The sequence below is a fragment of the Artemia sp. Qi Xiang Cuo genome, chromosome 2 (assembly GCF_049724085.1).
Source record: "Artemia sp. Qi Xiang Cuo chromosome 2, ASM4972408v1, whole genome shotgun sequence".
In the NCBI taxonomy this organism is placed as follows: domain Eukaryota; kingdom Metazoa; phylum Arthropoda; class Branchiopoda; order Anostraca; family Artemiidae; genus Artemia; species Artemia sp. Qi Xiang Cuo.
The window spans coordinates 53,068,132-53,085,300 of NC_142795.1; the positions used below are offsets into that span (position 1 = coordinate 53,068,132).

General features: G+C 36.2%; 1 protein-coding gene across 1 annotated transcript in view; it reads right to left on the reverse strand.

The window, feature by feature from the left end:
- Nucleotides 1-259: 259 nt before the first annotated feature.
- LOC148955366 (cysteine-rich hydrophobic domain-containing protein 2) overlaps nucleotides 260-17,169 on the reverse strand; it is a 65,787-nt gene continuing 48,877 nt past the window's right edge. The window contains exons 3-4 of the mRNA XM_089108170.1: nucleotides 16,166-16,285; nucleotides 260-550 (exon numbers count right to left, since the gene is read on the reverse strand). Of these exons, the coding sequence (XP_088964296.1) occupies nucleotides 500-550; nucleotides 16,166-16,285 (171 nt within the window). The 3' untranslated portion in view covers nucleotides 260-499. The remainder of the gene's footprint in view (nucleotides 551-16,165; nucleotides 16,286-17,169) is intronic.

Consider the following 17,169-nt stretch of genomic DNA (forward strand, 5'->3'; position numbering starts at 1 on the left):
TATGCATGAAGCTTCCAAAAACCTTCAAAAACACTTGACACATGTTTGCCCAAAGATTCTTTTCAGGTCTAGAAATTAATATATATATATATATATATATATATATATATATATATATATATATATATATATATATATATATATATATATATATATATATATATATATATATATATATATATATAGATATATATATAGAGAGAGAGAGAGAGAGAGAGAGAGAGAGAGAGAGAGAGAGAGAGAGAGAGAGAGAGAGAGAGTGAGAGAGATTGTAAAAAAAAAAAAACTTATTATAATCCGTTATAAAAGAAAAGGGAATAATCCGCACATGGCTAGAACTAAAATAGGAAACGTTCACGCACAAATAAAGGTCAAGCAAATTAAATAAACAGTCAAATACACGAGCACCAAACCAAAATAAAGCACCCTGGTTTTGTCTCATTTTTCATAGATGGCTGCTTAAGATAAGAAAACAAATCACAGTTTTGAACCACACTTCCTAGTCAGGACGGTCAATGGGTACCTTGGGTAAAAATCGTATCACCAAAACCTGAAAAAAAAACGATAAACAATAACTCATAAACAACTTTATTTAGACGGAGACAAGTCTATAGTAGCGGCTTAACAGAACAAAATTGCAATATTGAGTTCAGATCTTATGGGGAATTCCAAAGCCAATTCCCAAAATTCATCTTTGCAATTCTCCGAGATGCGACAACTCCCCTGTCTGCAAATTTCTTTATTTCGTCAATTTTATTTAACATGACCAAAGGCATACCTCATTTTTTTTTTTATCAAAGAAGTATTTGCATTTGTTATGCCAGACTTGGGAATAAAAAAAGTCTTGGATAGTCATTTTCCATATAAAGCAGACATTAGAGATGTCTACGGGACGACATCAGGATTGTTTCCTTTATAAGCCTCAACCCGAGAAACCAAATTCCATAATTTCACCATTTTCATTGAAGTCATTTCAAAGTTACACATTTTGGTTACATAGAAAAACTATAAACAATCCCTTTGTCCGCTCAGAAAAAAAGAAATTTCACAAACTCACTGAAACATAAACCATTGGTGCGTTCAGCTACATGTAAATCCTATCAACGACTCTTATTAATCTATCAGTCCTATTTTAATCTATATTAATTCCTTTTAGGGACTGTAAAACGACAAGCATTGTTTTACCAAATAAAACGAAAACTCTAAAATTGTAATAATTGCGGGTCAATGAAGTTTTTTTGTACAAATATATTTTTAAATATCTTTTTTTATTACAAAAGACACTACATGTGGAAATTTCCTTTCATGTGCACCATTAAACAGCTTTCTATTATGTTCCAAGCTATCTTGGGAGGAAAAGAAAAAAAAAGATGCCGTGGATACAGAATATCGTAATTCAAGCAACTTATCTTGTTTTCAATCTCATGGATTTTCCTCGTTATTCAAGCCAAGGAGCTGTAGGTTTCCTACACTGTGGTTTAGGACACGAAAATTCTAATATTATCCTTTGTATTTGGATCTGACTCTATTTTTAAGAGTTATGGACTATTGTATTTCTTACTACAGGACGTGATCCTCTCTTACTAGGTTGCTAGCTACCGCTGCAACCCGGATCTTTGCTATAATACTGCGAAATTAAAAATAGGAAAAAACCTATGATTTTTTTCTTAGTTGGAATAGTAAGAGACGATCCTCAGTATGGCACTACACCCCAGATAAGTAACTTTTCAAAAGATACTTCTATATCGATCCTTTATGTAAGTTATGACAACATTTATTATCTAGTTTATGAGAATGAAGTTCTTTGCAAAAATGCTGATTTTATTTTAAATATTTTTTTGTTAATTACAAAAGTACGTAGATGTGACAAATTCCTGATGTTAATAACACAAGCTACTACAGTATTATAGAAAAATGCAGTTTTTCGTAAAAAATTGATTTTTTTTTTAATTACAAAAGGTACAATTTCATTGGTGTGGTACAACCACACCAATTTTCTTTAAAATAGGCCATTAAACGACTCTCTACGATATTCTAGTGCCAAGCTATCTGAGGAGGGAAAAAAGAAAGAAAAAATGAAAAAAAGATGCCGTATTTGCAGAATATTGCGGTTGCAGTCACTTTTCATGATTTTCAAGCCAATATATTTCCCTTGTTGTTCAAGCCAAGGGACAGTAAGTTTTTTATAAAGGGTTTTCGGACGAGGTGGTTCTAATAATGTACTTCTTGTTTCGATCTGACTCTATTTTTAGGAGTTATGGGTTATTATATTTCTTAGTACTGGACGTGATCGTCTCTTACTAGGTTACTACCGCTCTATAGGTAGCAGTTACCCCTGCAACCCCGATTCTTTACTATAGTTCAAAGATAAATCACAAACAGGAAAAAGCCTACGGCTTTTCCTTAGTTTGAGTAGGAAAAGACGAGCCTCGGAGAATCAAGCTGCTAACTAAGTCTAATAAGGCCCCATGCCCTAGAAAAGTTTACCGATGATAATGCTGCCACTAAAGCTACTACTATTTATTGACATCCTTTATTATAATTTCCTTGTTTTTCGAGTCAATAGATTTTCTTTGGTGGTCAAGTCAAGGGTCTGTAATTTTCCTTTAAAGGGGTTTTGGACAAGGTGGTTCTAATTGTGTATTTTGTGTTCCAATCTGATACTATTTTCAGGAGTTATGGGCTGTTTTATTTCTTAGCGTGTGATGAAAACCACTCTTTTAAGTAAAAAATGCATGATATTTTAATGTTTCGGTTACTAAGGGCTTATTAATACTGAATCAGTATTAGATGACATTTTTTTCTCATCACGCAGTTTTTTCAAAACGTGTTTTTCAACTTTTCGTTACTATGGGCTGTGGTTCGCCTTTTACTGGATTGCAACAACTGCAGCAACCATGATTACCTTATCGCCTTTCACCTTTTACTAGATTGCAGCAACTGCTGCAACCGTGACATAATTTAGAGCTTATTCTTTACTATAACCTCGTATATGACACCATAAGTCAATAAACAGTGCTATTTAACCATGCCTTCTACAGGAACAGATAAAACCCACACTTTTTAAAGCTTAATCGCTTCGTGTAGACTTGAGAAGATGTCCTAGTCCTCGCCCTGCAACGGTTCTTGGACCATGAGAGCCCATAAGGGGGGAGCAAAGGGGTGGGGGGCTGAATGGCGATGTCATATATTTGTATTAATTTAAAAACCTTTTCCACAGAATAAGTTTTTAAAGAAAAGTAAAGAGCTCTATTAAGCCAAAAATGGGCACAAATAAAATCAGATAATCTTCCAATTGTAAAACTACCACAAATCACTATCAACAATTAAATGAAACTCAAAACAAACAGAAATTATAATAAATAGCCGGGTCAAGCTCAAAACGAGCAAATATTAATATTACTAGGGCTGATAACCCCCATGCCTTCTCAATACCACAATATAACTTAGGCTTTCCTGAAAAAAAAAAGACCGTGGATTTTCAGTTTAATATACATATACTGATATTTATTCCTTAAAATAAAAAAAGGGTAAAAGAAAGTGAGTAAAAAAAAGTTTTTTACTTATTCAAGTAAAAAAAAGTGAAAACATTTAAACGTGTTTTGTTTTCAGTAAAGCGCAGATACAATGTAGCACTTCTTCATGATAAAGCAGTCGTAGAACAGTTCCGCTTGAAATTATCTAACCGTTTTGACCATGTTCTAGTCTCGAGAAGGCATAGGGGTTATCAGCCCTACTAATGTTAATTTTTGTTCGTTTTGAGTTCTGTTCATTTTGAGTTTCATTTATTTAATGATAATGATTTGTGGTAGTTTTACGCTTGGAGGATTACTTGACTTCATTTTATCCCATTGTTTGCTTAATTTACTTTTCTTTGAAAAACCTGTTTCGTGGAAAAAGTTTCTTTAAGATGAATTACTGTTCTTTTTTTATTGACAAAGTCATTTTCAAGAAAAAAATAATATTTTATATCTTTTCGAGTTTTTTTTTTCTAGAAAAATCCATAAATTGGCTTACTATTTGTATATTGGAAGAAACTTTTTCCACAATTTTTAATCCTGACACGAATAGTATGTTTTATTTTCTTTTATACCTCCTCAAGTTGACCAGAAAAAATAAAACTTAATATTAGTCCCAGAACATTCTTTCAATGCTCTTTGACAAACAAGATACACTTAAAATCTTTTTATTTATTTAAAATATAAGAGCAGAAGTAGTAATAGTAGTCACCGCAAAAGCTCCAACTTAATACCCCAGTCGTTCTCGATACATTGATCAAGTGTATTATCGGTAACCACAAACACAATACCGTTTGATTTATTTTAAAAGTGGCATTTAGTTATATAGCATAATGGGCTAATTGCGTAATAGTGGGGGTTTGACATGCACAACATCCCTAAACATGGGCACCCATAAGGGGGTGCAAAGGCAAGTGGTTATCCTCAAAGACACAATTTCTGGACCTTTCAACTACACTGAACAAAATGGCTATCTAAAAAATTATGATTGAATATGTTTGGTGTACGGGGGAGGGGGCTGGCTAACCTCCAATCACTTTTAACTGTAAAAAACGCCAGTAGAACTTCTGATTACAAATCAAATGAGCCCCCTCTGAGGTTTACACAGCCATCCTTTCTATAACACCCTATATACCCCAGGGCATAACTTACAACCCTTGCTCTGAGGGTTGTGGGGTTGTGGGGGGGGGGGGGTTGACACACTCAAAGTCATAATTTCCGGATCTTTAAACTACGCTGAATAATACAACACATTGCTCTTTACGTAGGCAGCGTTGTTGCGCTGGCTATAATATTTTGTCTTGAGATTTCAATTATACAGCACTGGAAGCGCCGATTAGACCAGGTAAGCCCCCCCCCTAAAATTAAACCTATGGGCGCCCATGTCTTGGACCATAGATTTTCCCGAGACCATAATAATTTCAATGATTTAAAGAATATGGAAATTGAAACTTGGAATGTGACGACGTTAAAGAACAACTATCGTATCGAAATTTTGACTGACAAATTTAGACGCTTCGAACTGGACTTATCAGGAGACTCATATTCCATGGGTAGGAAACATGAAATTAGGTGATATAGAAATTATTCCCTCACGCATGAAGGATGGGGTGCATAGGCAGGGAGTAGGGATCACGATGAATAAGAAAGCTGCCAAGTCTTGTTTAGGTTAGGAAGGTATTAATGATAGAATGCTAGTCGCTCATTTATTACTAAAAAGTGCAGGGTATCAATCATAGTATAGTAGTATATGTCCCTGTGGAACCATCTGATGGAGATAGTAGTGACTCGGATAAATATTACAGTAGAACAAATAAGACAGGGTCCCATGTAGAAATGTGGTGTTTTTTATTAGGGAATTTAAACACCCAGGTGGATAAAATAGGGATAGATGGAATCCATAGCCTAGGTAAATTTGGTGTATGAAAAGAAAACAGTAATGGTAACAGAAAAGGTAACAGTAAACAGTTATAGACTGCTGCAATTTTGTAGGTATAACAAGCTAGTTATAACAAATACATTATTTGGCCATTAAATGGCCCATAAGTTAACATGGTATTCACATGATAATAAGACAGCTAACCTTATTGATTATGTTATTGTAAACCAAAGGCTGGCAGGATCAATACAAGATACTAGGGTATATAAGAGTTCTGTTATTGATGTTAAAACAAAGATCACCATCTAATGGTGTCTAGGATTAATTACAAGCTGAAATTTAGGAAAAGCAACTACCTTCTGGGGAGTTATAACGTTGGTAGACACTAGAATGAGAATTTGAGAGAAACTTTCCAGGAACAGTTGAATACTAAAATAGAGAGTTTAGAATTTGACATTGTAGAAGATGGGTGAAATTATTTTAGGCAAAAAGTTTGTGAAGTCGCTGATGTTTTATGTTTAATAGAGAGGAAGGGTTTATGTAAAAGAATTATTGAGTGATAGATCATATGAAAATAAAAGGAATGTCAAGAAAGTGGAGAAAGCATTAAGCTGTGAATTTATGAGATGTGAAGTGACAAAATTGCCAAAGACCTGGAAGATGCAGCCATACTGTATAATAGTAAAATATTGTATTGGCATGTTAATAAATTGATAGATAATAGCCAATCTGGTCTTGTCCCAGTTGGAGATAGGAACGGGGTCAGAATCAATGAGAAGGAAAGAGTTAAAGAGAGATGGCCAGAACATTTTGAGAATGTTCTAAACCGTGATAGAGTTACAGGAAACTATATAGAAAAGAATGCAAAAGTTTGTGACACTTTGGATGTAAAAAAGATTAATTTTGTGAGGAAGAATTAGTGACAGCCATAGGCAGCGCAATAGCGCTGCGTAAGTACAGAGCGAAGTGGGCACAATGTATTATTTTTTTCAGATCAATGTACTTCGTATGGAGTAGTTGTCATAAAAACGTCAAAAGAAGTTCATTCGATTGTAAATTGAATGTTCTAGTGCTCTTTTTAAGAGTCAAAAGTGATTGGAGGGCAACTAGCCCCCTTGCCACGCCCTTCATTTCCCCAAACATATCCTATCAAACTTTTGAGACACCCATTTTGTTCAGCATAGTTGAAATATCCAGTAATTATACCTTTGGGGATGTCAACCCCCCCCCCCCCACAACCGTCAGGGCAAGGGCCATAAGTTATGCTAGTTGCCCATTAACATAAAGGTTTTTATGGAAGGGGTGGTCGTATAAAGTTTCGAGGGGGCTCATTCGATTGAAAATCAGAAGTTCGAGTGTCCTCTTTATGAGTCAAAAGTGATCGCAGGGCAATAAACCCTCCCCCGCGACCTTTTTTCACCAAATGTATCCTATCGAAATTTTGAGATAACCATTTTGTTCAAAATACTCTAAAGGTCATTTAACGAGAACTTCAGGGTTGACACATCCCCCAGAGCCTGGGGACAATGGTTGTAAGTCATGCCCCGGGAGCATATAAGGTTTTTATGGAAGGGTAGTCATAAAAACTTCAGAGGGGGCTCATTTGATTGGAAATCAAAGTTTTAGTGCCCTTTTTAAGAGTCAAAAGTGGTAAGGGAGCAAGTAGCCCCTACATGCCCTCTTTTCCCCAAATGCATCCGACCCAAATTTTTAGACAGCCATTTTGTACCAAACACATCCAAGATCATATAACAATGTCTCCCGGGTTGACACAGCCCCCCCAGAGCCCGGGGCAGGGGTTGGATGTTATGCCCCGAGGGCATGTGAGCTTTTTATTGAAGTTGAAAGTTCTAGTGCGGTTTTTAAGAGTCAAAGGTGATTGGAGGGCAACCAGCCCCCTCCCCCACGCCCGCCATTTCCCAAAACATATCTAATCAATATTTTGGAACAGCTATTTTGTTCAGCATAGTTGAATGGAGAAGTAATTATGTTTCTGGGGATGTCCCCCCCCTCCGCCACAGTCCTCAGCGCAAGGGCTGTAAATTAAGCAATTCGTCCATTGTTTACATAAGGTAAAAAACTAACAAAAAGAGAAAACAACCGTCAATAAAAACAACAAACGAGACTTTGGCCAGTAGAGAGAAAAGATGAAAAATTAAAACAACTCGGATATTTCACCTGTATGCAAACTAGGCGTCCTCAGCACAAGAGAGACAAAGATAAAAAAAAATAAACTAAAAAGTATATAATACCACCACCGACATTAATAAAATACAATTGTTGCGGCTGATCCACGTAGGGACCACAGAAGCTATTAGAGTTACTTCGATGAGAACTTCAAAGCAACTGAGAAAAAAGTATAAAAATTGAAATTAATTTAATTATTCTGTTGCGAAATAATCTTGTTAACTATTATTGAAGCAATTCATTTTGGTCTAGTAGGTAATCTAGTCCCCTGGTGATTATGTGAAATCTTAATTCCCTTATTGACTATTGGTTCACTTTTCAAAAGATTATCATAAATTGATAAATTGATTCCATATTTGAATTTCCTGTGTCCCTATTTATTGAAAGGTTAGCAAACATGTGTTTTTTTTTAATTTCTATAGCCTCCCTCGCCGACTGAGAAAAACCTCTATCATTAGAAGTAGCCGTGGCCTCATCAAATTTTACTAATTGTTCAGGTTGAAAGATAATATGTTCAGCCAGAGCTGAAATCAAAGTTTCAGGAGGCTTGTTTAATTGTAGGGTTCTTTCTATTGAGTTGCGATGCTCAATAAACCTTTAAAGAAATTTTTGGCGAGTTCTACCAATATAAAACTTCCCATAAGAACAAGGAATCTTATACACCCCACTTACTAAATTTCCTTGGGTTCAATACTTCCCAGAATTAAAGAAACTACCCATTGGTCTCACCGATTGGACTAATGTTAATGTTAATGTAACATGTATAATTGTTAAATTTACGCGAAATTCGTGAAAGCTTCTCGCCCAAACCAGGTACATATGGCAATGAAATGAAACTTTCAGATACATTTAATTCAGAAGACTACGAAACTCCAATAACCCTACTATCATGTTTAATAGTTTTACTTTCAATTAGTTTATCAAAGAGCTTCATTTGGTGACTGTTACAAAACAAAATATCCCTCAAATACAACAATTTCGAATCCAGAAATTCCTGGGAACAAATTCTGAAGGCTCTATCCACTAGTGAAATAATAACCCCTCGTTTCACCGAATGAAATGAAAATTTAAATATCTATCATTGTGCGCAGGCTCTCTATATATCGAGAATAGAAAATGGAAATCCCTTTTAATTAATAATATATAAAGAAAAGGCAGTTTGTCATTTTCTTCAAACACCACAGTAAATTGAGTATTATTATCAAACTATTCAAATGTTTACAGAAAAGGTCTAAGGAATCTAAACCATGTCTCCAAATGCAAACTACATCATTCATGAACCTACCCCAGAAACAAGGGGAGATTCTAAAACTGTGTATAGCGAAGGTTTCAATAGAATCTATGAAAAGATTTGCCAACAAAGGAGAGAGGGATGCCCCCATGGGTAAACCAAAAACTTGCATCTAATGTTTCTGGGATAGGTTCATGGATGATGTAGACTCCATTTGGAAACACGGTCTAGATTCCTTAGACCTTTTCTGTAAACATTTAAATAGTTTTGACAGTAATATTAAATTTACAGTGGAGTTTGAGGAAAATAACAAACTGTCTTTTCTTAACATTTTATCAGAGGCAATGCTATAGCGTTGTCAGAGGCAACGCTATAGCGTTGCCTATAGTAAAGGCAATACAGCTCCAATGTTTTATTATTTTTTCCAAGAGGCACTTCATATGGAAGGAGTCATGGCATAAACTTCGGAAGGAGCTCATTCGATTGGAAACCGGAAGTTCTAGTGCCCTTTTTAAGAGTCAAAAGTGATCGGAGAGCAACTAGCCCCCCCCCCACGCCCTTTTTTCCCAAATGCATCCGATAAAATATTTGAGACAACCATTTTGTTAAAAACAGTCCAAAGATCATATAACAAAAACCCCGGTGTCAACACAACCCACCAGGGCCCAGGGGCAGGCGTTATAAGTAATGCCCTGGGAGCATATATGGTTCTTATGGAAGGGAAGGTCGTATACACTTCAGAGAGGGCCCATTTGATTGGAAATTGAAAGTTATAGTTCACTTTTTAAGAGTCAAAATAGATCGGAGGGCTATTAGCCCCCCCCCACGCCCTTTTTTCCTCAAATCCATCCGATAAGAACTTTGAGATAGCCATTTTTTTTTACAAATAGCTCAAAGATCATATAACGAAAACTCTGGGATCGACATAGCCTTCCAGGGCTCGGGGGCACATGTTGTAAGTTATGCCCTGGGGGCATATATGGTTCTGATGGAAGGGATGCTTGTATAAACCACAGAGAGGGCTCATTTGATTGGAAATTGAAAGTTCTAGTTCAGTTTTTGAGAGTCAAAGGATATTGGAGGGAAAACAGCCCCCCCCCCTATGCCCCCTTTTCTCCGAATGCATCCGATAAAATTTTGAGATAGCCATTTTGGTAAAAATAGTTCAAAGGTCAGATAACAAAAACTCAGGTGTCGACACAACCCCCCAGGGCCCGGGGCATGCGTTGTAAGTTATGCCCTGGGGGCATATATGGTTCTTATGAAAGGAATAGCCTACTCTTATAAAATTCAGAGAGAGCTCATTCGATTGGAAATTGAAAGTTCTAGTTCCCTGTTTAAGAATCAAAAGAGATCCAAGGGTAACTAGCACCCCCCCCTAACTGCTTTTTCCCAAGACCCATCCGATAAAAATTTCGAAACAGTCATTTGGTTAAAAATAGTTTAAAGGTCAGATAAGAAAAACTCTGGTGTCGATATAACCCCCCAAGGCCCGGGGGCAGGCGTTCTAAGTTATACCCTGGGGGCGTATATGGTTCTTATAGAAGGGATGCTTCTATAAACTTCATAGAGGGCTCATTTGATTGGAAATTGAAAGTTCTAATTCACTTTTTAAGAGTAAAAAAAGATCGGAGGGCAACTAGCCCCCCCCCCTAAGCACTGTTTTCCCCAAACCCCTTCGATACAAATTTTAAGATAGCCATTTAAAAAAAAATGGTTAAAAAATTAGATAACAAAAACTCCGGTATCGAAACAACCCCCCAGGGCCCGGGGGGCAGGCGTTGTAAGTCATGTCCTGGGGGCGTATATGCTTCTTATGAAAAAGATGCTCGTATAAACTTTAGAGGACTCATTTGATAGGAAATTGAAAGCTCTAGTTCCCTTTTTAAGAGTCAAAAGAGATCCAAGGGCAACTAACCCCTCCCTCGACCTGTTTTAACCCAAACTCATCCGACAAAAATTTTAAGAAAAAATTTAAGAAGGGAATATTTATCGAAGGGAATATAATGTTTTTATGGAACGTATGGTCGTATAAACTTCGGAGGGCGCTTATTCGAATGTAAATCATAATTCCTAGTGCCTTTCTCAACAGTAAAAGTGATCAGAAGGCAACTAGCCTCCTTCATGGCCCTTTTCCTCAAATGCATCCAATCAAAATTTTGAGATAGCTATTTTGTTCAAAATAGTTTAAGGATCAAATAACAAAAACTCCTGGGTCGACACATCCCCCCCCCCACCCACCAGAGCCCGGGGGCAAGTGTTGTAAGCTATTCCCCGAGGGCATATAAGGTTTTATGTAAGGGGTGGTCATATAAACTTCGGAGATGGCTCGTTTGATTGGAAATTCAAAGTTATAGTTACCTTTTTAAGAGTTATCAAAAGTGATCGGAGGGTATCTACGCCCCCACACCCTGTTTTTCCCCAAATACATCCAATAGAAATTTTGAGAAAGCCATTTTGTTCAGAATAGTCCAAAATTCAAATTACTATAAATTGGGGGCTGAGAAATACTCCATAGCACCCGGGACAATAATTGTAACTTATGAAAGTTGTAACTTCTTAAGAATCGAAAGTGATCAAAAAGTAACAAGCCCCCCCCCCCCGTGTGTCTTTTTTCTCCAAATGCATCTTATCAAAATTTCGAAATAGCCATTTTGTTCAAAACAGTCCAAAATTCAAATTACTATAACTTAAGGGTCAATAAATCTTCCCTAGCACCCGGGGCAAGGATTTTAACTTATGTAAGTTGCCCATTATTAGAATATAAGGTTCTATGGAAGGGGTGGTCGTATTAACTTTGGAGGGGGTTCATTCGATCGGAAATCGAAGCTTCTAACTCTTATTTAAGAGTCAAAAGTGATGAATGACCAACTAGCCTACGACCCACTTTCCCAAAGGGCATTCAGTCAAAATTTGGAGATAGCCACTTTGCTCGAATTAGTTCAAAAGCCAAATAACTATGCTTCCAGGGTTGACCCCCCCCCCAGCCCCAGGGAAATAGCTCTGAGTTAAGGAACTTGATTATTGTTACTTTGATACTTGGATTTAGTGATTTACGTGGTAACTTCGATTTACAGTGCAAGGGCTGTAAGTTGTTCAAGTTGCTGATTGTTACTTTGATGAAAGTTTATTGTTGAAAAAAATATCTTATTTTGAAATAAAGAGTTTTTTTAAAACTTGAAACTTTTTGCAATAAAAAACAAAAATTAATTAAAAAAAATTTCCGAAAGTTTTTTCCCCCATTCTTTCCGAAAGAATTGGGGTTATGTACTTCTAATAAAATGTGTCTTCACTACAAACAAGAGCATGGCTACTGCCCGTTTCCCAAACGGTAAAAGTATTATTCTCTTACTTAAATAACCAATCCCTTACTTAGAATTATCATTCTCTTATTTAAGTGGCTATAAAGTTCAGCAGAATTAGTTTATCTTTTTCTTATTATAATAAATGGGAGAACAGAATTCAAACATAAGTGAGAATTGGATTAAGGATTGGTTGTTAGACCGCGGTCGTTTTCAGGGAGTAGGGGCTATTTACTTCTACTGAATGGAGTCTTCACTACAAACAAGAGAGTGATTACCGCCCATTTCTCTAACGGTGCCGCGGTCGTTTTCAGGGAGTAGGGGCTATGTACTTCCACTGAATCGTGTCTTCACTACAAACAAGAGTATGGCTACTGCCCGTTTCTCGAACAGTAAAAGCACACGGCCTACTGAGTATTTGATGTTTTAGTTAAAGGAATTATGTTACAAATATTTACCTTTATTCCTATTACAATATTGAACACAAAATAAAAATTCCAGTGAAACCATACCAGGATTTACCAATAGGCCCACTAAGCCCAGTGGCTGTCACTATTCCAGAAGTTTGGGATTTCCCCGAAAATCTTGCAAAAATGGAGCGGCAAAAACGCTTAAGCCTAGAGGCGTCAAAGCTTTAAATTCTGCCATGGTGAAACAACTCTTGGCTTGGTGAGCTTTCATCAACTTATATTATTTTGTGTCAAAAATTAAGTCTGTTTTATTAGTTCTTACCAAAACTCTTAATTTACTTTGGGATAAAAAAAATATTTGAACTAGGGAGTTTTGAAAATCTTGAAACTTTGGCTATTAAAAACGAACAAAAATTAACTAAGAAAAAACTGTCCGAAAAAGAGGTTTTTTAAAGAAAAGTAAAGGCCACATTAAACTTAAGATCAGAAGAAATAGAAACCTAAAATAGCTAAAACTAAAAACAACCGGTTTTATATTGCCTTTACTTTTCTTTAGAAAACTTCGTTTTCTTAATTTTTTTTAAATTAATTAATTAAAACAGATCTCCATTTATTTTACTCGATATATAGAAAGCCTAGGCACAATGATAGATATTTAAATTTTCATTCGTACCACCCTTTGTCGGTAAAACGAGAGGTTGAGATTTCACTAGTGAATAGAGCCTTCAGAATTTGTTCCCGGGAATTTCTGGATTCTGAATTGTTGTATTTGAGGGATATTTTGTTTTGTAATAATTACCCAATTAAGCTCATTGATAAAATAATAGAAAACAGACGTATTAAACATGATAGTAAGGTCATTGAAGTTTCGCAGTCTTCTGAATTAAATGTATCTAAAAGTTTCATTTCATTGTAATATGCACCTGGTTTGGGTGAGCAGCTTTCACGAATTTTGCGTAAATTTAACATTAATACATGTTTTCAATCGGTGAGACCAAGGGGTATTTTCTTTAATTCTGGGAAGTACTGAACTCGAGGAAATTTAGTAAGTGGGGTGTATAGAATTCCTTGTTCTTGTGGGAGGCTTTAAATTTGTAAAACTCGCCAACATTTTCTTGAAAGATGTGTTGAGCATCGTAATTCAATATAAAAAACCCTACAATTCAGCGAGCCTTCTTAAACTTTGATTTTAGCTCTGGCAGAAAATATTTTCTTTCAACCTGAACATTTTGTACAATTTGATGAGGCCTTGGCTATTTCTAATGATAGAGGTTTTTCTCAGTGGGCGAGGGAGGCTGTAGAAATAAAAAACACATGTTTGCTAATCTTTCGATTAATAGGGACACGGGAAATTTAAATATTGGCTCAGTTTATGATAATCTTTTGAAAAGTGAACCAATAGTCAATAAGGGAATTAAGATTTCACATAATCACCAGGGGACTAGACCAAAACGAATTGCTTCAATAATAGCTAACAAGAGGATTATTTCGCAACAAAATAATTAACTTAATATTAAGTTTTATATTTTTTCCTCGGTTGCTTTCGTATTCTCATCGAAGTAACTCGAATAGCTTTTTTTCCCTACGTGGATCAGTTGCGACAATTGTATTTTATTCATATTGGTGGTGCTTTTATTTGTTTTTAGTTTTTTTTATCTTTGTTTCTCTTGTGCCGAGGATGCCTAGTTTGCATACAGGCGAAATATCCGCATTGATTTAGTGCTTCATCTCTTCTTTCTACTGGGCGAAGTCTCGTTTGTCGTTTTTCACTGAGAGTTTTTATTTTCTCTGCTTGTTAGTTTTTTGTCATGGCTGGCCAGTTCAGCTTAAGATCTTTCATTTGCATAAGGTATATGTTATTGAGAAAGAGGGACATGTTTGACCTTTACTTTCCGAAAAGACGAAGGGGAATTTAGGTGAGGCTTTCAGAAAATGTTGAGGGGAGTGTTGAACTAAATCAAAACATGTTCTGTGCATACAGGTTGCCAAAAGGGCGTAACTCAGGAAGGACTGAGTATATTAATATGGAACTTTCAGGAAATGATAAGGAAGATGATCAATTGACCAAAATAGCAATATTTACACGCTACTGCTACTACTACAACTATTACTGCTAGTAGTACTACTACCACTAAAACTAACGCTTCTGTAGCGAGCACTGCCAAGGCTTAGAATATTGAAATAAACTTAGTAATGTGAATTACCAAGTATGATAATACTTTTTATACTTTTAGAAATGCTCTTGATAAAGTTTTAAGAGAAGAAGAGTTTGGTTTTAGAAATGTTCGAAGACGCGTCGACCGAATTTTAACTTTCAGATAAATAATTGGGAAGTGCCCGAGTAATCAAATATATTAGATCCTCAGTTTTATAGATTATGAGCAAGCGTTAGATTCAGCTGATAGAAGATCTTTAACGAAGGTCTTATCCTTATATTGTCTACCAGATAAATACAGTAAAGTGATTAGTGCTATGTGCTATATACGAGAATAACATTGCTGCGGTTAAGTTAGGAAATGAGGTTAGTACCTGGTTTCGTATTAAATCAGGAGTTAAGCAAGGTTGCATTCTATCTCCATTTATATGAATTGTTTTGTACAAGTTTGCCATAAGGAACTCAAGAAATGTATTGGGAAAGCGCAAAATTAACGGAGAAAGTAGAACTCTCCTGAACTTAGACTACGCTACTTATTTGAGCACCCTAGATGAAATTGTCAACAAAATGAATGAACTTTTGGAGGTTTGGCGAGTTCAGGACGCAAGAATAGATTTGAAAATTAATGTCAATAAGACTAAGTCGCTAAGACTAGGAATAAGCGAAGGTGAAGAGGTGATATTGGGTAACGTCAAGATCGATCAATTGGACAATTTCACTCACCTAGTTAGTGTTAGTAGTAAAGACGGTGGGCGCAGTGAAGATATTAAAAGTAGGATAGCCAAGGCCCAGGGCGTTTTTTCCTTCAAAGTTGAAAATTTTTTGAAGAATAGGAAGATAAGTCTGGGAACAAGATTAGGAGATTGGAAGCTACAGTGATGAAAGTGGTCAAGCATGGTCCTGAATCACGGGCGCTCCAAAAAATGGATGAGGATTTGCTAGATGTTTTCCAGAGAAATTGCCTACGGATTATTTTGTGTACCCGACTGACTGACCGTATCTCAAACAGTAAACCGTGGAAAAATTTCGGTCCAATCCCGCTTTCTGGGACTATAATGACAGAGAAGATGAGATGGCTAGGATACGTTCTGTGGATGAAGGATGAAAGATTACCAAAGAGTGTCCTTGTCGGCCAACCGCCTAAGCCAAAAAACAAACAGGTCGTTCCCGAATGGAGTGGGAGGATGTCGTAAGAAGATTTAAGGGAGATGAGAACGTATTAAGAGGGTGTAAAGAAAGACGCTTTGAACAGATTGTGATGGAGGAGGAACGTGCGTAGCTGCGTTGGGTCAGGCAGCTTTGTTTCGCAGTGAGTTCGTAGTAGTAATCAATCTTAAAGATATGATTGATTTTAATGTGTTCATGAGGCCATTGAACGTGAGCCTGAAACTAATAAATTTTGTCTTTTGTTGCCAATTAAATCGGGTAAACGTCCAATTAATACAAAAGCGGAGATGAATCACTCTGTCCAGAAAGTACTTACATATTCTGTCAATGAGGGGCTTCCACCACCACGATATCTTGTGAGACTCCACTGAAGACCCAATTTTTTATACAGTCGTTCATTTTCCCATTCAACGGCTTTTTCAACATTCTGCCGCGTCTAGGCAAAAAAGAGCAAATGAAAATCTTTTTTAAAGACTGGTACTTTGCCCCCCCCCCCCAAAAAAAATAGTAAACCCAAAAACTCCATGTGAAAGCACTTCGTTATTAATTTTCTTAAACATGAAGAATATCATTCTTGTGTATCTTAAGCAAATTTTTTAAATTTAATATATTAAATATATTCTAGATCTTCTCCTTAACAAGAGAGAGAAAAAAAAATTAGCAAAATTTTGCAGATAGCTTCACAAAGGTTTTTTTTCTTAATATTCAATCTTGTTTATAAAAATACGGGATTCAAACCTTGGGGGGGAGGGGGGGGGGGGTGTTAAAGAATGTTCAGAGGAACAATAAGCACGGTTCTGATTCAAACACTCCAAACATTCCAGGTGGACCCTTTGGGCACCCTAAGAGTCAAAGGAAAGGGATTCCCCAACCTGTAGCTTGCATTGTTTCATTGTCTTTCCCTGGTGGATGATTGACCATGTCTCAAAACTTTAACCTGTACGAGAACCAATAGGAAATCATCTATAAATAAGCAATACAAGTGTTCTAACGAAAAAAAGAACATAAAGTTAATTATAAAAAGCAAGATGAAAAAAACTAAATCATTAAATAAAGATGAAGTTGCAATTGATATGAACAGGAAAAAGCTATTGGGAAAACATAAAGGCATAGCACAGAATCAATAACTTCCAAGCATGCAAGATTTGTCTATTTGAGGTCATATTGCCAACAATATAGACAAAAAAAAAAAAAAAAAAGAAAAAAAAACCGTAATAGTACTACTTCTTTAGCTTTAACAGAGCCAACGCTCTAAGGTTGCCATAAGTGAAGGGCCATAAAGCTTCAATGAATTATTTTTTCCCAAGGGTCACTTCATAT